Below are 22,193 nucleotides of genomic sequence, written 5' to 3' on the forward strand. Positions count from 1 at the left end.
ATGGCATACCGTGTGTCTGTCATGAATTCCAACTGCTTCCTAGCATAATTGTTCGAGTATACAGACGAAACCTTGTCTAAGTTGTTTGGAATTACAGGGAGTAGAATTTCATGAAGTTGTTGCCATGTTTACTGTTGATTATTACACACGATAAACAATGCAAATTGTTACGAAACTCTCCATATTTAATTGTACGATAGATTAGATAACAATGTATGTATACGAAAAAAGAAGAGAAAAATAAAAGGAAAAATATTCTTGCAAATTTAAAGACAGGATGTCCTTAGGAAAAACTACAAAATAAATTAAGTTTCTATAAAAAATTCTAATAACCTGTATTTAAAAAAAATAAGAAATAAGAAGATACTTTGAACAACGTAAAATTATTTATCAGAGCAACAAATATGAAAATTATCCCATTGCAAAAAAGGAAAAAATATTCTTCCAAATTTAAAGACAGGATGTCCATAATAAACTAAAAAACGTATATTTAAAAAAAAATAAGAAATAAGAAGATACTTTGAACAACGTAAAATTATTTATCAGAGCAACAAATATGAAAATTATCCCATTGCAAAAAAGGAAAAAATATTCTTCCAAATTTAAAGACAGGATGTCCATAATAAACTAAAAAACGTATATTTAAAAAAAAAATAAGAAATAAGAAGATACTTTGAACAACGTAAAATTATTTATCAGAGCAACAAATATGAAAATTATCCCATTGCAAAAAAGGAAAAAATATTCTTCCAAATTTAAAGACAGGATGTCCATAATAAACTAAAAAACGTATATTTAAAAAAAAAAATAAGAAATAAGAAGATACTTTGAACAACGTAAAATTATTTATCAGAGCAACAAATATGAAAATTATGCCATTGCAAAAAAGGAAAAAATATTCTTCCAAATTTAAAGACAGGATGTCCATAATAAACTAAAAAACGTATATTTAAAAAAAAGTAAGAAATAAGAAGATACATTGAACAATGTAAAATTATTTATCAGAGCATCAAATATGAAAATTATTCCACTGCAAGGAACAATTTATTATAATTCATCGTATTTCCCTTCACTGATCTTTATATTCAAGCGAAAGTATTTCACGAAAGAAACTATTTTTTCTTCCTGGACAATATTTTTAATTATTCTTTCAACAAACAAATATTACCATCCACGTTGGTGTATGACACTTTGACTTGTCTGTCTGCGTTCGCCGCGTGTTTCTGTTCAACGATGTAATAAGACTACGAGCACTTGAACGCGAGCTTTGTTGCAATTTTAATCCCTCGGATCGTGTCGAGTTCGTTAGCCAGATTATTAACACGTCCGCGAACGGAACGAAATTTACTCTTAATTGAACTGGTGTAACATTTCGAAACCGTGTAGCCAAGTTAATTAAGAGCTTGTTTTTTTAAGCGGATAGAATTCCAAAGAGGTATAATAGAGTGGAAAATAGCTGTGAGATTTATAAAACGCCAGTCAGACACCTAATTCTCTATCTGAAACTATTAATGGCTAGAATTAGTTTATCAGGCGGAAAATAAAATTGCAGCGGTGATTAATTATTGTTTTGCAGAGAAATTGTGAAAGTTTATTAAATTGGAGGCTGTTCGATCGAGCAGAAATCGTTTCACGTGGCATTTCGCACAGTTGGAAAATCTGGGATTTTCTTTTAGAAAATGTGCACGGGATTTTGGTCTAAAATTTGGCTGCCATATATAGAATTGTATGGAAAATATCTGGGAATTTTTTCGTGAAAAGAACAATTAGTTTATATAAAGTTTATTTCTCACAAATATTATTAATTTTAATTTGTCCATCAGGCAGAAAGAAGAAAAAATTGTAGCTAAATGTTAATCTGGACGATTGTCCCCTTCATCTGAACCCAATTAAGCTCCCTTTATTTAGTCGTGTTCATGGAAATACGAATTTTCCTAAACGCAATCAGAGTCACGTGACAATGATAAAAATAATATTGCGTTCTCTGAAATTTTATTTAAATTCACGAACAAACATTGTAACGCTATCCTGTCGATGCAAAACTATAGATAGCAGTAATAACAATAACGATAACAATAAATTTCACAAAAAATTCGAATAAAAAATTGTCAGCAAAATTTCGAGCTGGTCGAAACGCGAAGAAAAGAATAAAAGCTTCTAAAAAGTGTTGGGAGGTGCAAACAGGCGGAGCAGAAGCGGACAGCGTAAGTCACCTAATGGAAATCGACGAGAGGCGGGAACTTTAGCATTCGCCAGTGAAATGGGTCAATCACTCGCGCGACCTTCGCGCTCAACGCGTTGTAAACATCTGTGACAAGCCAAAACGACGAAATAATTTACGTTAACAGTACACTTACGTATAGAATCCGAACCGTTGACTCCGCAATGCCATGAATGATGATAATTTAAATAACATTAGGACGACAATGCTTTGGAAAGTTGGCAAAAGTGATTAGAATTCAACGAAGCACGGTTTAAATGGTTTTCTGGTTCGTTTGGTCGATTAATTGATAATCCACAGTGATGTTCCTGGCCGGTACAAGGGGAAAAAATCGATTAGAATCGGACAAGCGCCGGGGATTAGTAGAATAGGGTCGCGTATGGTCGGACAAGTGGATCAATCAGTAGAACAGCTCGCCCCTTCGGTCGACAGGTGGCCACGTCAGTGGAACAAGCAGTTTATGGTCAAACTGTGGTTACCTTTCATGAAATAGGAAAGAAAAATGGTAGAACCGAATATCTTTACATCCCATGCTAGGATTTAAGTATATTTTAACACACAATATTATTTTTATACTGCAATAAGTGAAGAATATAAAGGAATAACGTTATAACTAAAATTTTACAAAAATGTTTCCTATGAGATTTCTGTGATTCTCCACGAATCAGAATATGCTAATAATAGCTAGGAACAACTAACAAGCTAGGAAATATATTTTCCTTGGATGGTATTCCAAGATAAGTACGCTTTATCAAATAGAAGATTACAGAGGAAGAATATGACAAGTTTCTCATCTTTCAGATAGCAGCAGTTTCCAAGTTTAAAATTGTCAGTTAATCACATTAACAAAATTGTTTGCGCTTAATTATTTGTTCACTCTATCTGTAATTATAAAACTATTACTTATCATAATATTAACACTGTCATCCGTATCCTATCAATTTCACTTCTTCATCAACTATCCATCTTCAGTTTTAACAAATCCTTCCGATTTTTACCTCCTTTCACAGTTCATTTTATTTTATATTATTCAGTGAAAAACGTCCATTAAAATCATCCAATCGATAGAAGCATATCCATTACATTATTTTCCCACCAAGAACATGCTCGATGATGAGAAAAATATCTACATCTACACTGGTAGACAAATATTGGCAAGACCGTGTGCACCGTATGGGGTCTTGAACAGTTTCAATCTGACAAGATTGATCCACGGTCTCGCTTAGATGGATAGCAAATTCTCGTAGCAATGGTTCGCTTGTCATAGGTACTCGTCAGCCGATGAGATTGCACGTCAGAAAGACACGGTGGATTGGAGACAGAGGTGACACGGGAATCGAACGGTGGCCCTGGCTGGTCGGTGATCGTTCGATATTGCAAGCTTAGTGTGTCTGTTCACTGTGACAGCGTGTCATTTCTGATTACGTCGCAGGCATTCTGACTGAAGTTTAACGCAAACCGACGCATACCCTGCGCTACCGCTGATTGCTTTCTGATTGGAATTCGCTTGTCGACGATGACGAGAGGCCTGGCCACGGCGGTCTCTACTCTAACTAGCTAGATATCTAACCTACGTGGAGGTTTTAGCGATGGATCGTCGACGATCAGATACCTTCGTCCTATCGTTCCATTAATCTCTCAGAAATTAGACATCGCAGCTTGCATCAGCTCTTAATTGATATCAATGGGTCACTGAGGATTTTCGATCAGGTCACTGGATTCTTGAGTGTCTCACTGAATTCTTGAGTATCTCCTTTTACATTGCACTTTGTATCCTACGGAGCAACAATTGTTAGTCATTTTTATGAAATACAAATTAAATAGTTTGGAATTTTTGACCGAGGCTCATCCTTGAACGAAGGCTAGAACTGACACAGTGCTTTTCTCGACTTTGGGAAGATTAATTACAATTTTAGGATCGTCAAAGGTCTCAGATCTTTATCCGCGTATTTTACAAATAAATCATTCGAGTTTGCAAGAGTCCACGAAATCTGCAACATTTCTAGGAACAATTACGAATTACAAATTTTGGCCAGCTCTGATCTGTACGTAGTCGTAGCGCTGAAGCTCGAAGCATCGCGTGATAAAAAGGCTTCTGTGAGAGCCTGGCTGTCGAGGAGACGTCGACGAATTGATAATTGATTTTGGAGAATTGCATCGACCAATAGGGATTACCAGTCGATATGGTAAATGGAATCGTGAATATTCTCGCATGTAGGAATTAGCTTCTGATTTCAAAAGAATAAGCTGAATTGGGTAGGAAGTTGGGAAGAAGGTTCGTGAGAATAGGCTCAGGCCAGATTTTTGTGTCAGTAGTCCTGTAACAATTTTAAAAGGGCCAAGCGAACTCCTCGTTGTTCCGATTCTCAGAGATTTAACAACTACAGTGAGCAGTCGCGTGAAACAAGGAAGAATCTGAATGGGCTTTGAGTTATTATAAATTCTGGTTAAGAAGTGAATAAGAACCCAATTATAGGGTGGACCCCAGAAAGCTGTGAAGTCTTAATGCCGTACAGAATTCTGGTTCTTTGGAAGTTTCAATCTCGATTGTAGCGAAGTTGTGGGGAATAAAGGAAGGCTTGAGTCAGATTTGGATTAGATCCCATTTATGTTTAAAGGTTCCAGGTCAAGGAGCGAATTTGGCCCGGGAATCTAACGTATGGAATAAAGGATTACTATGGAGGATTTAATATTCCAAGCGAAATAAAATAAGTGGAATTCCAAGTGAAACGAGAAACGAAATAACTTGATGCTTGTCAGGTGTAGAACGGATAAAAGCTAAAGTAGAACTTTATAACGTCGATTCAAACACAATTTCTAAACAGTTGGCAACTTATTCTAAACATTGGAATACTTCGATGTTAGCAAATTTAAGAAAGCTGAGATCACGCGAAGTGGAAGGAAATTCTAGGTGAAATTCTTTCTAACAAGAAATTTTTCAATCAAATGAATACATACATTTTGGATACATGTTTTAATTTTCACAGTAGAACCACGTGAGAGAACAGAGAACGAACTTCCACTGGAACCATTGTCAATCAACAATAGCCCACAATGTACCCACAATCTACCCATTCTGATCAAAAGGTCAGGCCTGAAAATAGCAGCTTTCCAATTGAATGAAACAAACGAAACGAGAGAACAACAAAAGCGAGAAAAAGTCACCAGAAGCAAACAGAAACGAGGATCATAAAGACGGGAAACGTAGTGGGGAACATTAACGGACAAATGACAATGATTCTTTTCAACGATACCTTTGGTGACGTCTATGCGACCCGTTTCACTGGCAACGTCCACTAACTAGGAAAACGAACGAAAGCAAAACCGAATCAGCTGGTTTTATCGTCCTGTTTATTGTTCAGGTATTATTTCACCGGAACAAAACAAGGTTCGTCGACTACGTGGAGGAAAAGGGAAAAGTAGAATTGTCTATGCAGAGGAAACTGAAGAGCTCGCAACGACGGTAATTGAGGGGCTGCATCGAATGGTCTTGCATCATACACTTCTCGAAATTTCTTTTTCTCTCTCGAGAGCTGCTCTGTTTTACGATGTTTTTCCAAACATAGGAACTGTTGCTAGTAGTGTGCGATGACACATTGCTTTTTCTTGGGAACATGGTGACCTGGTTTGACACATGTTTGTGACGGATAGGATCATCAGTACATGTGGTTTCTTATTTTTGCCAGAGCCTTTGCAACCAGTGCGAAGCTTTGTTTCGGATTCTACCGAAGAAACCAGAACAGACCGTTCTTCATTTTTCGTATATTTGCAACGAACTTTCCGTCTAATCTGACAAAATCCAAACTAACCTAAATGTAGACTGTGCGCTATCTAGACCATGCTGGACCTAGTTTCTTTTTAAATTGATCACGAAACCCAAATACAAATCTAGGTTATACATGATCCGGATCTCAATTTGAAATTCCATCATTTCTCTTGTCATCGCTAATTTCTCATTTACGATGGAAATGCTCTTGACCGACGGTACAATGTCCGAATTCTAGTCGCATAGTATCAGCATTTGATTGTCAACCGTCAGAAATTCTCACACGTCAAGCTTTTATTTCAACTATCGGAAACTGTGCTTAGAAAAGTGATCGAGGAAAGTGCATCTATAAAAAAGAATATAGCCGATTCAAAACCGATCGATCTCGAAAATCCCTAGAGTTCAATTGACCGAACGATAGGAACCTGCCTTACCGACAGAGTCATTGATGAAAAGATCTCATTTCATACGTCACACTAACCATTCGATGCGACGGGTCGACGAATTAATAACGTTTCGCTGAAACGCCAATGGGAAATCGTTTCGCCATCCGGCGCAGGTGCGCTCGTCAAACCGGGCACATAACTCCGGATGACAGTGCGGATGACAGCATGGCTGCTGTCGATACCCATTTTCGCGCGAAGGAACGAACGAATCGACAGACTGTCCAAGCTTCTATACGCTGGCCGTATAGGGTGCTCGAGAAAAATAGCGTTTGACCGAATGGCAGCCACAAAATGGAGTACCTTGGCCGCAACTATCGCTGCACAAATGATTTATGGCAGGTGTTGAGGTGTTGTTGATGGAAAAGAGATCGAAAAGTTCCTCCGGGTTGGCAACTAAGTGATTGCGGATTTTGTTAATACCATCTAATCCTAACCTAAATCCTAACCTTTGAAATTTTTTCTCGTGCCAGCCATTGAAAAATTACCAATTTCCTTTAATCAGATGTTTATACGCGGTTATAATAGTTTTGCTATTATAACCTCAAAAATCAAGACCTTAACCTTTACATTTTCTTCTATCTAACCTTTGGCGAATGTTGGTCGTAACTGAACCTGACACCCTGAGGCGTTTCTCTATGGGAAAAAGATTAAATTTTCTTTAGAGATGGAGATTTACATGTTAACCTTTGGAATTTTCACTATGCAAAGACATTGGATAAATTCTCGTAATCGCTTTCCACTAGTGCAATATAAATTCGTTGGAATTTAGCAACTACATAAATCAGGAATAAATTAGAAACGAACCGCTGCGTTAACGCGTCATGGGTTCTTAATGGGTTAAGCGTAATGAGGTTCACAGAATCCTTGGAATAGATTTCCAACTAGTCACGTGTCACGCCAAGTTATTTACCACGACCAACCACAAATAACCACGGAATATTCTGCTGCGTCGCGTTCAAGTTCTCGAAGGAATTTCTGCGCCCAAAGGGCTGCATACGCGCGTCTAGGGAATATTATCGGAAGTTACGAAGGAATCTAGTAACTTTTTCGTTTTACCACTCGGACGAAAAGGACGATAAGCATTCTGGTTCTTGGGCGCTCGAATAATTTTCTGTCGATTAAGATGACAGGTTCTCGATAATCCGTGGTTCCAATCCACAAGTTTAATTCACTTTCGTCACGGACGATTGAACGTGGATAGCGATTCGGCAATGAATTCTGCTGCTAACTACGATTTCGTTCCAAAACTCGTATCCGTTGTTTTCGTGAAAAAGTTTCTCAGAAACGAGCCACGGAAAAACAAGTGAAGAATCACCTGAAATTCGATATCTAGCGTTAGTGTCGTGTACTTAACAGCGCAGCTTCATGCAAACGGCCCTATGGAGGACACGATAGTTGTTCCTCTGGCACGTTGCCACGGGATTCCGCACATTTTCATTCAACGAGAAAAAATTATACTTTCGTAAGCATTTTTTCCCTTCACTTTTTTCCTACCTTTACTACCCTCTAGGGATTAATTTAGCCTCTGTAGTGCTGTATAAATGAAATAATTTCTATTGCTTTCCAACACGATAATTTCTTCTTCTTTTTGTTTTGGTTTTTCCTTTTTTGTTTCTTTCCTTCCTGTTCTTCGGAATGGAGAGATTCTTGGGTAAAGTTTCGAGGCTTGCTCCAATTTTTAATGCAGTCGTGCGATCGTTACTATGATTCAAGAGCCTGCAATGTCCCTATATCAGTTGTTATTGTTAGCTCGTTACTAGGTAGTTTTATTTTCTTCTTTTTTTTTTGGTGTGTATTATACACATCTCTACTTTGTTACTTTTTGTCAGTTAATTGGAACAATCATTTTTCTTGTTCAATTACTGTCACGCGGATATTATTTAAATAAAATATCTGAGAAACAATAGTGTACTAGACCAGCACCGGAACTTATCCATCGTTACATTGCTATAGTTATAGAAATATTGTATTAAGTAAAACATAATTAAATTATATTTAAGAAACTATGTCAAAGTAAATTATATTATATTATATTATATCAGAGTAAAATATTTGCAAAATAAATGTTTGTTAAGTTAAAAGCAAGATTTATCCATAGTTGGATAACTTTACCAAGTTATGGAAATATCGAATAGAATATTAAATTTTGTTATATAAAATGTGATTGACATATTATATCGTACTAGAGAAAAATATTGCTCAACCTATGGAAATACTATTTCTATAAGATACAATATTTGACAAATGTTTATTTATTAAATAACTAGCAAAACTTATCCATCTCGACTTTCAATCGATCCCCACGGATTATTGAAAGTTTCTCGTTTTATTTCTTTCGCGACATTTCCGTCGTACATGCGACTGTTTATTTATTTTCTTTTTTAACAGAAATATCGGAAAAATACGCAGACACGTGTGATTATATACGGGATAGAATAAAATTGGCACGGTTATTTGGTTTTGACAGAAAGGAAACGATTGTTTCAAGTTTAACGCGAGTTTGACGTTCCCTCGATTAGATGGCCGTTCAAAAAATGTAAAGTTTGAGACGAAGAATTGGGTCATTTTTTCCCTGCCTGCTCACGTCGTTTGTGACGTGCAGTTCTGGATTACGTGACGGGTTAATGGAAAAATATGAGAACGAACAGAACCAGGCCGAGTTTTGTATCGCGTTTGCTATAAAGTAATTTTCATAGCTCGCGTGATTTCCTCTTTCACGGTGTTGCAAGGGCTCCATCCTGGCCGATTGCCTTCGTATAATTTAAACAACGATATGGATCTTTCACTAAAAATGGTTGCGAGGTTTCTCCTTGAAATTTGTGTTTTTTACTCCTGCTTCTTCTTCTTCTTCTTCTTTGTGGCAAGTCGTTGAGAAGGATGTGAAGTAAAAATAAATTGCGTCGTCGAGCCTTTTAATGCATGGCAAGGCCGCTATTATTAGCCTGAAATTACTGCAAAACGGTGCATTTTGTTATCAGGCTTGTCAACTTGTAGAGAATTAGTTAAAAAGTAATTTTCAAAAATATGTAGCTGATAGTGGAGAAATATTAACGTTCATGGTATCGATTACATTAACTGAATTTAGTGAATTTTTAAATAATCTTTCTTTAAACAATTCTCTAAATCTGACCAGACAATGATTTGTAGTAAATTTTTCAACAATATTTCATTATACTACATATATAGTGTACAACATGAAGAATTTTTCATGGATTAATATTACAAAATTTAATTGTTTTAGGAATACAAGAAATTTTAGAAAAACACAATGCAATCTGGGCTAAAAATGAAGAAATTTGTAACGAATACCCAAAAACTTAATTATTCTTAGAATAATATTATGAACATACTGTGTGTAATGCCAATGATACTCCAAAAACATTTTATCGTGCAAGAACTGGAAACAAGAAATATGCAAAAGTCCCAACCGATATCCTAAATCCTAGCCATTTCCAGAAGATGGCGAAGCTTCATTGTTTAAAACGTGCATAACTATAAACGTAGCATCTGCAGTCCTACACAATAATTTCACATGGTACTCAAGCAAAAGCAAGTAGAAATCCCACTATTCTCTCATACTGCTCTTCACAGTATGTGCATTTATGTTCATCTTTGCATGGAGCTCATTAAAATCAGCGATTTCTCCTTCAGCCTCGAATGCGGTTTTCCTTTCACGCAAACCGTAAAACCAACGGATTTTGCCCTTTTCCTCTTAGCACATTAATTACTCTCAAGGTACTTTCTTACTCGATCCCTGGTCATTTATCAACAATTACAAACGACCTATAACAAATCAACACCACATAGCTAAAGTACAATATGTCAATGTTTTAAGTTCCATGCCAACTGGCTGGCTAAAAAGGATCAACGTAGTGTTTGATATACAGTGAGATTTTACTTTGTCTGTATGCAAATCCCTTGCACGAATTAACATCTAAAAGTCCATTTCCATTTGGTTGATCTAATTAGATAAATGTGTGTTTCAGTAAAGGACTGTGCAAATGAATAAAAGAGACTTCAGTCTTCTGACACGTGGTGTCCCAGTGATGCAACATCAACGAGAGAGCTTGCAGGTTCACAATTATGTAAAATTGATAATTAAACGAAGCCACCATCGTCTGCATTCTCTTGTCTGACCCAGAGTCATCTAAAATCACCCAAATTTCTATGAGAAATGGCCAATCGTGATAGTCTGACTGTTCAATTTCTCCTAAATACATAAAAATTCATGTTCTACCACTTATCACCTTCTTACATCTCCTTCAGCCAATCCAGGAACCCTTCGGATCCACAAATCAAGTTATAGATCCCACACACGTCTAACAATCAACCTAATTCAATCCACCTTGAAAGAAGCCAACCATGAAACCAGCTGACCAAATTATTCTATGTTACTTTTGAGTTACGACCACAATAAATTAACTGCAGGTTGGCTCATGATCCCAGTCTGTCTACCAATCACCAGCTGTCCCATTCCAGTCGCCTAATTCGGCGACTCGGTGGTCTGTAACGTTCGCCTAATACCGGCATAGTATGGTCGTCCACGTTGGAACTAGCTGCCGGAATTGTTTCAAATGGTCAGGTCCATGGATCGTGTGCAGCACTTTCGTTTCACCAGGGATTAGTCGAATACTTCAAAGGAACCGACGAATCAGCAACATGTTCTGTATTTCGTTGGGGACAAAAGGGAATCACCAGTCTTGGTCGTAGGCGATATAAAGTTCTTGGGTTCTATTTGATGGCGACAAGTGAGAACCGCGGCGACCAGACTGCGGATAGCTTTAAATTGCCAGAATGTTGAGTCCATTTTTGTGGACTTAGAGGAACTTGACTAGCAATTATTAGTCTCTGCGAGACCTGATTTAAAGCACTTAAAACTCTACGCCCAGTAAACATTTTTGTTCATATCTGATGTACATTAATATATGATTTGAGAGTTTCTAAATTGGCTGAAGAGAAGATGACGAAGAGCACGGATTTTTATATATTTGATTGGCAATTAAGTAAAACCTAATATTTATTTAGAAAGAAATTTAAGAGCAATTAAAATTACCAGTTGATAATTTACCATTAGAGATTTATAGGAGTAATTTGTGAGATTCCTGAAGCGAGTCAATAATAATTAGCGAACTAAAACTCTCTATGTACTTGGAAGAATCTCAACGTGGATTCAGCACGATGACTGTCAAAATATCCAATTGGTGATTCCATTTGACAAAATGTCTATTCTACAACAATACCGTCTCTACGAATTTCTTCTTCTCGCTAGCCTGCATGTTTTATTGCAAACATTTATTCAAAAATGTTACTCATGAACCGACCTGGAGCCACTTGAACAATGGCAGTGTCTACACTCTAATTGGGTATTGAAGCGTTTCTTTTTCCTTGATGGTGATTTTGTTGCCTCTCCAGAACTGTGCAAGAGCTATCCACGAAACTCCTGACTCAACATTGAGAGACACCTGAAGAGGTGGAGAAGTTGGATCTTGGAAGAAAGAGGCAACTCCGAATGCCGAAAGCAACGTGCTATCTCATTCCCTCCAATTTTTCCTTCTCTTCATCTTTTGAGCGAGAGACCACAACCGTGAAGTTTTTCCAAGTTTTTGATCAACAGAGGAACAAGACACGAAGAGGGATTCAGAGGTGTTTAACCAGGCTAAGAACCCTCGAGCAACCGGCAAGCCGATTTACAGCGAAGCTGCTTTTGAAAATCCTCGCAGGAAAGAATATTCTGTGACCTGGAACTAACTGGCTGCTCGCCCTTGTACATGATTTTTAGTCAGAGCCACGAGACACTGATAAGTTATCAGTGAAGAAGTTGTCTTGTAATTTGTCTGAGATTCCTTTGCAGGTCCAGAAGAATTCAAAGTAGTTGGAGAAAATGATTAATAGTTGCTCTTTGGCGGTTTCTCTGGACGATCCAAAATAGTCTGAGAATTTCTTAACATCTCTTTTACTTTCCTAAAAATAGTTTTAAGCAGAGCAGTTTTTAAAGGAGATTCATTATGGTACTAAGAGCGTATTGAAGAATGGCTATAGTTTGTCAAGGTATTTGGAATTCTTTGTTTTCTCCAGCTTTTCCAGGACAGTTTTAAGCGACTCGAGACTTTTTTATTGACATTTTATTAAACTTTTAGAAACAGTTTAAGAAAGGGATTTCTGGGAATGGTTGGCGATATTTTCAGACTTTTAAGAATAGTCCAAGAGAAGAATTGTTGAGGATTTGTCAGGACTTTAGAAGATAGTCTAAAATATAATAATTTGAAATATAGTGTAGAGCAACCTTTTAATACTTTTGGGTGAGAGTAGTTTTGGAATAGTTGTAAAATCCACAAATAGTGCTTTCTTAATTTTATAAACAATCCATATCAACTCAATGTACGAAGGACAAATTATAATATAATTTTCAAGTACTTCTTTTTGCTTGAAAAACTTACCATCATCAATTTCTCGTACTCTTCCTCGATCACGGTGCCATTGTAGTATCGGTTGATAGACTTGGTGTCCGGGTAATAAAAGCCACGTTTGCAGATGCATCGGTAGCTTCCACGACGGAAACCAAGTCCTGGGATGGCGATGCACTGCAATTGAAAATTACAATTAGATGTGAACTTCATCATCGTGGCTTCGTTCAATTCCAAATGAAATATTAAATAGCTGATACACAAGAAAAAAAAGGAAACAAAAATTTTGCTAAATTTATATGTTAACATTTTACCAATAATACAAGCTAACAATTTTTATTAATAAATCAACTAACCTCGGTGGTGCGTTTCTTGCATTTGTCACTGGCTGCAAAAATGTTCAATTGAGTGGATCCTGGTGGCAGAGGGCACTGATCTATGTCAAGTCTGCGTAGATCAATGTCTATTCCACTTGTCCCTCTGGAAAAAGAGAAAAGATATGAAATTATTCATAAGATTGTCTATACATATTTTTCGCATAACCATCTTCCAAGAACAATTAACAAAATGTATTAATATAAAATAAGAAGGAAGGTAAATTGCTAAGTATATAGGACGTAGATAGAGTCAAAGTGGCAATGGTTATTCGCTGTGACAGATTGAACCAAAGGGTAGTGGTAATTGACTGAAAGTCATAGTGGAGAGAGGACAAGGTTATTCCTATCGAAATTCATGCTTGTGACCGGCATAATGGACGGCAGTGTCAAACGACGAAGCATGCCACGCGTAAAGCTATTGATCGTTGCATCGCTTTATTGTGCAATAAAGCATAGTTAACGTCTGTTCTGAAAGTGAGGATCCTCTTGCCTGAAACACAATATTTTAGACGTAAGTAAGGCTTATTTTTCAGAGTGGATATCGACAGTGAGTCAAGAAAATGGAAAGGTTCAGTTAACATGTTTTCATATCCTCTGTTTGAGTTATTGTTTTTTTATACTCAATAGGATTATATATATATTGAGTATAGTAAAACGATAACTCAAACAAGCTTGGATCTATTAATTGGACTGATTGAACAGTATAATTGGTAAACGTGAGTCGAATATACTGCATGAACTGATTATACAAACAAACTGCCTGATTCATAATAGGAACTATCGATTTTACTATGATCTTTGGATTTTAATACTTCCATGTAGATTTCATTTTGAAAAAGGAAAACAATGATTCTACAATGATTCAGGAATTGTTAGCTTTTCATTTTCCATTATTTCCCTTTCTTTTTATTTGAATTTTCCTTTATTTTCTCCTCTTTTCCTTCAATTATTTTGTGTTTTTCATTTTCTTTCAGTTTTCCCTGGGATTTCCCTTAATTTTCTTTCATCTCTCTTACTTTTCCTTAATTTTTCCATTAGTTTCCTTTTCCTAACTCAAGGTTTTCCTTTGTTTGCCTCTCCTCTACTTTAAATTTCCCATTGATCGATTCCCTTCTGTTAGCTTCAAATTTCCCTCCCCTTCATTTTCAATTTTCCTTCCCTTGTCTACTAATTTTCCATCGGCTTCCCTAAATTTCCCTTCCTTTTATTCTCGTTTTCTTTTATTCTCCTTCAGACTGTTCCATCTTTCCCTCGCATTTTCTATTTCCCTCTTCCGTTTCTCAATGCTGTCTTTCACTTGTTAATTTCCCTCACTCTGAACTCCCCTTTTATGTGCACTTTTACGATCACAGAAACGCATAAAAGTATACTTTGCAAACGTTCATGCACGCGCATTAAAAAAGCCTGGCTGGCTCTCATGTCTTGTAGCTGTGACAGACACGATGCACCTGTTCAAATAAAATACCTGTTATAGCGCGACGTGGACCACGAAACGTGGGCGTTGATCAATTTACTTCGCCTCTGTGAAGCACGTGCTCTGTATCGCTAATGACAAGACGCGAGTTCTAACCAGTGTATGCAACGGAACCAGCAATATTCATTACAGTAGTAACAGAACAGACACGAGTTTGTCAAGAGCGTTATCAGTTGTGGTAACAGTATCCACTGACAGAGCAAACTCTGCTATATGAATTTAATTCTTCATTTTTCATCGCGACTTCATTAATCGTTTAGCGATGACGAGTACATCAGAAGGTGGAAATAAATAGGTAGAAATAAATAAATAAATAGGTGGATGATAGTGTTGATTTTGGAACGTGATTTTTTGGCAAGTAAATAAGATACGAGTGAAAAAGAATGGTATTGACAAAACCCGCAATCTCTTAGTTGCCAACCCAATACTACAGGAATTCTGAGATTTTTAATTTTCCAATTTTGAAATTTTAAAAATTTTAAAAATTTTTGAATTTAAAAGATTTTAAATTTAGAAAATTTTAGTTTTAAAATTTCGTACTTTGAAAATTTGAGATTCAGGAAATCTGTAATCGCTTGAAATGCGAAGGTTTTGAAAATTAGGAAAATTACAAATTTCATAATCTTGAAAATTTAAAGTTTCCAGGATTCCATTCGGTTGGCAACTAAGTGATTACGGGTTTTGTCAATACCACCTAATGACAAAATCCGCAATCAGTTAATTGCCAAGCCAATATTACTGTCTTGTCGTTTGAAGAAACTTTGGATATCGTTAGAGGAACTTTGACATTTTTCCACAGTTTGAAATATTCTTCTCGAGATTTCTTATTGGCTGTTTGAATAAATTTTGATTAACCAAACCAATTTTTCAATTTTACATCGCTTAATTCGATTTTATTTGAGTATCGACCGTGTCACTTGTTTACAATGTAAACTTAATTAATTAATGGAATTGGCAAATATCAAATAATCAAAGAAAAACACAGTAGCGTTTCTTCTCAAGAATTTCCTTATGCGGTAAATGAATTTTATTTTGCAAATGTTTAACAGGTAGAAAGATCCCTTTCCATGGATAATATTCCATCGTCTTTCAACGTGGAAGTTTGCAAATCCTGAAAAGACCTTCTTTTAGCGTGATTTCCAATTAACCTCAATTTCCCCTAATTAACCTAATCTGTGGAAACGAGACTCCATGTATTCACGGCCAGTTACGAATTAATTCAATTATTACGAACCTGTGGATTTTCTCTGTAAACTCTGACTTCCTCGATTCCAAGGATAAAACTAATGCAGAATTTTCCAATCTGCTTGCAAAACGATGGTCAAATTCGATTTGTTCGTTTATTCCGAACGCAACACGAGCGTGCAAAACGTCAGGCATTTTCTTGCTTGATCGTGAAATTTCGATTCGTTTATGCACACAGACATCGACTTCAGAGCCAATTATCGAAATTAGTCCAGTCGATTCACGGAGATTTTCCAACCAGGGGGTCGGAAATAGAAGAGATAATTAAGTTTACGCGTAAAATTCGAACTCCAAGTTGGTAATTATCCCGGAATAATGCAACTGGAAATAATGCAATGACGCCAAATAAAGGAAATATCTGATCTTCATTTTTCTAGAGTTTGAATATGTTCATTTTAGGTTATGTTTTAGGTGTTGAATGTTATTAGCTCTATTATCGCAGTAACGTTGAAAAGTTATTTGTTGGTTGTGCGTGTCGGTTCTCTCAGTTCTATGATAGCGGTGGAATTAGTTCAGTCCGTCTAACTGGAATGCAGCTTGAACCTAGCCATGCTTCATTTTCTCTTGTTTGAAGGTTAGTTTTAGTCAAGTTCCGAACGTTGCAAAACCACCAAATTTACGTGGAATTAACCGTACTTAGCTGGCCTAACTCAAAAGCTCATTTAATTATACTTAATTGCACTTAATATAAACTTAATTTGAAATAACTTTGACTGTATTTAACTTATGTCTGAATGTACCGAACAAAAAACTAACCATATTTTATTTTATTTTAATATATCTATATATCAAAAGTCTGAACACTATCTGCTTGATCTCACTAGTCTAAACACTACCAACCTGATCTCACTAGTCTGATCTCGCTAGTCTGAACACGACCTACCTGATCTAACTAGTCTGATCTCACTAGTCTGATCTCACTAATCTGAACACTACCTGCCTGATCTCACTAGTCTGAACACTATCTGTCTGATCTCGTTAGTCTGAACACTACCTGCCTGATCTCACTAGTCTGGACACTACCTGTCTGATCTCACTAGTCTGAACACTATCTGTCTGATCTCTCTAGTCTGAACACTACCTGTTTGATCTCACTAGTTTGAACACTATCTGTCTGATCTCGCTAGTCTGAAAACTACCTGCGTGATCTCACTAATCTGCAAACTATATGTCTGATTTCACTAGTCTGACTTCACTAGACAGAAAGTGATTTGAAATCACGAAGAATCTTACATATTTCAGACATATTTTGTTTGTCAAAACTGATTTGAAAAGAATTTGAATAATAATTAGTATGTATGTAAGCATTGTAAATATTTATAAAAAAATTCAAGGTTGCCAAAATGCATAGAATGCACGTACTGTACAAAAGCCTGTCACATGTCCAAGCGATAAAAGAAAATTCGAAATTGACAAACTATGGATTTTACTAACTTTTCTACTATACAGCTTCGATAGCTGTATAGTAGAAAAGCGATAGCTGTCGTCTATTGCTACATATTATATTTATTCACTATATTTAAATACAAATTCATCTTGCAAAATTTATACAATTATCATATTGTTATCTTATTTTCCTTACTGTATTGCTATTTTATATTTCTTATTCTATAAATTTTCTTTTGTAAACCACTGGTACGATACTCGTTAGAATATTTAGCAGTCGAAGCAAACCTCTGCCTGAGCGCTATTTGTTTAATTAGGTCCATAAAGAATTGTATAAAAATCCGCACTGTAATTTTAATTAAACGAAGGAAAGGTTAAACAGCAAAAGGAACGAATGTACGTAATCTGGGTATTTGCTAAACACGAGGAGAGACAACTTGGTCGTCCGGCTGCAATTAACAATTAATCAAGCATCCCGTTGCTCTTTAGCTTCATTCAACGAAAGCGTCTAATCCTTCGTTCCTCGAGTTGCGTTCAGTGAAGTTAAATTCACCGTGTTCGAGGAACGTTCCCACTGGACCAAGAAAATAACAAAAGGGAATTGTTCGCGAAGCGTCTGACAGTAAAATATTCGCCGCAAGGCAAAGGATTATAAAAACGTGAATACCAGCAGTGAAGATGCATGACTATGCTTCCGTTTTGAAACTGTGGACCTTCTGCCAGACTGCGGAAAAATAATAACCAGCCACGCGATGCCTTCGCTATACGACGAGAGAAGCGGACATGGGACGTTTCACGCGATTATGAAGTGCTATTATACGTTGTACCTTCGTTTTAATCATTTCTTTCGAACAAAATTTCCTTATTATATTAATTCTCTATTGTTCGATTAAACAAAAAGATCGTTTCTTCTACTGTCATATTGTGTTATTGGACTTGGCTGATTAATAGCAGATCTGCTCTACTTATTCCTAAATAAATGATACCTTCTAATATTAATATTTACATTAATATTTATTTGAAAATTTACATTTGTCATACTACCGATTTCATAATATTTTTCAAATGAAACTTGATTACTAAACTGATTTTTGATTAGTAAATTAAATAAAAAGTTTATTTGTACTACTTGTACTGTTTTATTGAGCTTGGCTGATTAATAATAGATCTACTCTACTTTTTTGCGAAGAAACGACACATTCTCTTATTCAGATTAATATTTGTTAGAAACTTGTTAAACTATACCGTCTTCCTAACTATTTTCCGACGAATTTTCATTATTATGACCGATACGTAACTGACTTATTCCACTGGTTTCACTAGTAACTGACCCATCTGCTTTATCTGTCCAGTAACGCTAACCTATTCTCCTTGTCTGGTTAACCATAAGAATTGATTCCTATCGGCTGATTAAAGATTGACACATTCTCCTTGACCACAAAATAACAAACACAAGCCAGAATCAGATATTGTGGCTAGTAAGTGAAATATTCCCTTGTCTGATCAATGACTGATTTATTCTTCTAATTTGATTACTAAGAGGTCACGTCACCTGTCTAACTAATAATTTACTTGTTCTCCTTGACCGACAAGTAACAGATACTGCTCACCTGCCTGATTAATAACCAGCCTATTTCACTAATCTGACTAACCAATGACCTCTTCCACCTGACTAGCCAATGACTTACTTATATTCCTTATCTACTGGTAACCGACCCATGTCACCTGTCTGACCATTAACGTTACCATTTCCCTTGACCGACAACCACCTGAGTTATTCTACTCGTCTATTCAATAATTGACCTATTCTACTTCTTAGACAGTTGCGTGGATATCAGCTGGAACTTAGTGGCCTTACAGCTCGAATTAACTTTATGTCTTTGAAGTTACCAGTTCAAACTCTTCTTTCAATGAATAAAAATACAATTTCGTTCAATAGCCAAATCGATCAGTTTCTCTTTCTGCACATTATTCAGTTGTGTAGCAGGCTGCAAAAATTCAGTACACTTTCTCAATGCTAATTATAGCATAGTCTGTTTTATCTGTTGTATTGTACTGTATATATTTAATATTACATTTTAAACATATATTACTTTAAATATTACAGCATAATGACAGATATATTAAGTAATAATAAAATTGCAAATTAAAATGAAGAATATCCACAAATACAATAAAATATTTATGATTTTGTATTACCATAAAATATGCCACACAGATAGGAGTACCGATGAAAAATATCTTTTCATAAATAATTATCCGCTAACAGGGCAATCTTTAATAATAACAACTCCAATTAACCTATCAATTAAACAAAGTTAAAGAATTCATACTAAATTATCCGCTGATAAATTATACATTTTCCTCAAGCTGGCTCAACCTATCAGAGCTTATTAATGACAAAATATCTTTAAAAACCGACGACTGCCACCAACTTGACAGGATCATCATTTCCCACTTGCCAATTTCTGTTTCAAATTTCCTTGGGGCTGTGAACGAATTTCATGCTAAAATTATTTCATCTGTCTTCCCGTAGATTTTTTTTCATTATTTTATTTTTGATAAATGATTGTTCGCCGGCTGGTTTGGTATCCGTTACCGGTCGGAATTACAGCGTGGAAAATGGGAGAGATGAGCAGGGACGATGGCCGTAATTCCCGCGGAACGAGGGATCGAAGGAAAATCGTGCAACTGCGGTGAACACGGTAAACCAGGGGTTACAGGGAGCCGAGCATCGAGTATGTTAATTCGCGCCGTCCAGGCAAACCGCCAATCGGTGTACGAACCGTTAAACTTCCACTGATAATGGCCTTGCTGGCACTTACGTGTAAGTGAAATGCGAGCAACGGAATTTGACGCCGTTTTCGTTCCTTCTCAGCCTCATTTTCATCCAATTACCTCAAAAACTATCTACCCTTAATGCATCTCTTCAGCACGATAATTTAACAGTTGTACTACTTGCATTAGTAATCTTTCTCGATTTAGCTCTGTTGATCTTCTTTTACAGTTGCGAATTATTATTGCGAATTTATTATTCATTTTCATTTCTAATTTTTCTTTCTAATTTTTTTTTTTTTTTTTTGTTTTTAAATAGTAACACGACCTGTGAAAGTTTATTTTCTTACGTTAAGGAGTTCGACGTAACACGGTTAATGCGGCGTTAACGGTGGCATTTTTCATAAGGCACGTCACCACAGCTGAGACAACGTTTCTCGCATCTGTGGAGTGGCGGAAGTCGCAGCGAAGACTGTCACAGTAGAAGGGGAAAGAAAAGCGGTGTTTACGTGGCAACGGTACTGCTCGTAAATCTCCCGACCTTTGATTTATATTGTCATGGAAATGGGAGACGAACGGTGTCCTCGACTGGTACCAACCCGATTTACGGCCACGACGGTTCTCATTGTCGCGCTTAAAATATTGCTAATCGAAAACGACCAACATGACAGGATCGCATCATGCGTTCGAACATGATTTTCAAACATATGTATTTGCATGTATTTATTTAGATTATATATATGTATGTGTGTATGTGTGTGTGTGCAGAAAGAAACTAGTACCATTAATACATAATTATTTTATTACTAGTATCATTATATTAATATATAATTATTTTATATATTATATCATTTATTATTATATATTTATGTTTATTATTATATTATTTATTATATTAATATATAATTATTATATTCATATTATACATTTATACAATTATACAATAATTCCTTTATAACGATTGACATTATTATTATTATTTATTTGTAGCATTTTGCAAAATCGTAGAAGGTAATTTGTTAAAATGAAGCGAAAATAATTCTGGTCAGCCTCTTACACCGAACACACCTCTACGAACGAAATGAAAATGATACAATATCAAAGAGCGTGATGATGCAGCGAGCTACGACGAACTTGCTGGTTCCAGCTACCATTAAAATTTAATTAAACTTGCTCAAACCATCTTCTACCGTCCACCACTTGAATCGCACTTCGGCCGATTTCTCGCCCCTTTTTATCCGCAAGAGAAGGATTCCTTTTATCCGTTTAACTCGAAAATCTCGACTCGTCTACTTCTTGCGATCCAGGCCGATTGGGAAGGGCGAAGTTAAGAGTAGCTGGCCAATTATATGGCGATCAGAGTGTAAATTAGCCCAGAGCTGGAGATAACAAGCAGCTAAAGAAGGGTGAAATGAAATTCTCTTTTCGTTGCACCACTTCCCAACGACATTTGCATGAAACAAACTTCCCTCTGCAAATGGCACATCGCGTTTACATTTCTTTCCGTTCGTTAAAAGTCTCTGATTGAAACGTTCGAACTTTCCTTCCTCTTATTTCCCCTTACCTCTCCTATCTTTTCCTTTTCTTTTTTTTCGCGAATCTTTGTCGAGTGAAAAGTGCCCGGGAAAATTTCACGACGTTTGCTTTTTTTTCGAAAGATAATGGTTTTTTGATGGAAATGGAGTTAGGTAGATGAGACTGTGTGGCTGGTACATTAATAGAGAATGGTCGAAGTGGTGCATTAATCGGGCAGAATTGCCTGGGAACAAGGAATTAAACGGGGAGGATGGTGCGTCCTAATGAGGCATTCGATTGTTTTCACATGGAAACCTGGGAAATGGAGGCGTGTCTACCTTGTAATATCCCCTTGTAATTTCCACGAAATTCAACGGAAGCGAATTCTCAACAGGATTTTCCAGGTTGCTGAATGCGGTTGAAAATTTCAGCCGATTGATAGGACAACATAAGATGCAGAAGAAACGTTTGCCTTTCGTTGAAAATTGGTAATTTTAAACGATCGAATGGACGAGATAAGATGGACAGGACATTTTTCCTTTTCTTTTAATCACACGTTTATGCAACTTAGTTCAATAGTTTGA

The 22,193-nt window shown here is 36.3% G+C and overlaps 1 protein-coding gene across 1 annotated transcript in view; it reads right to left on the bottom strand.

Moving 5' to 3' along the window:
* LOC100648300 (probable G-protein coupled receptor 158) overlaps positions 1 to 22,193 on the bottom strand; it is a 162,879-nt gene that overhangs the window by 68,393 nt on the left and 72,293 nt on the right. Inside the window, exons 3-4 of the mRNA XM_020867195.2 lie at positions 13,194 to 13,317; positions 12,871 to 13,014 (exon numbers count right to left, since the gene is read on the bottom strand). Coding sequence (XP_020722854.2) covers positions 12,871 to 13,014; positions 13,194 to 13,317 — 268 coding nt within the window. The remainder of the gene's footprint in view (positions 1 to 12,870; positions 13,015 to 13,193; positions 13,318 to 22,193) is intronic.

The sequence above is a fragment of the Bombus terrestris genome, chromosome 16 (genome assembly GCF_910591885.1).
Source record: "Bombus terrestris chromosome 16, iyBomTerr1.2, whole genome shotgun sequence".
NCBI lineage: Eukaryota > Metazoa > Arthropoda > Insecta > Hymenoptera > Apidae > Bombus > Bombus terrestris.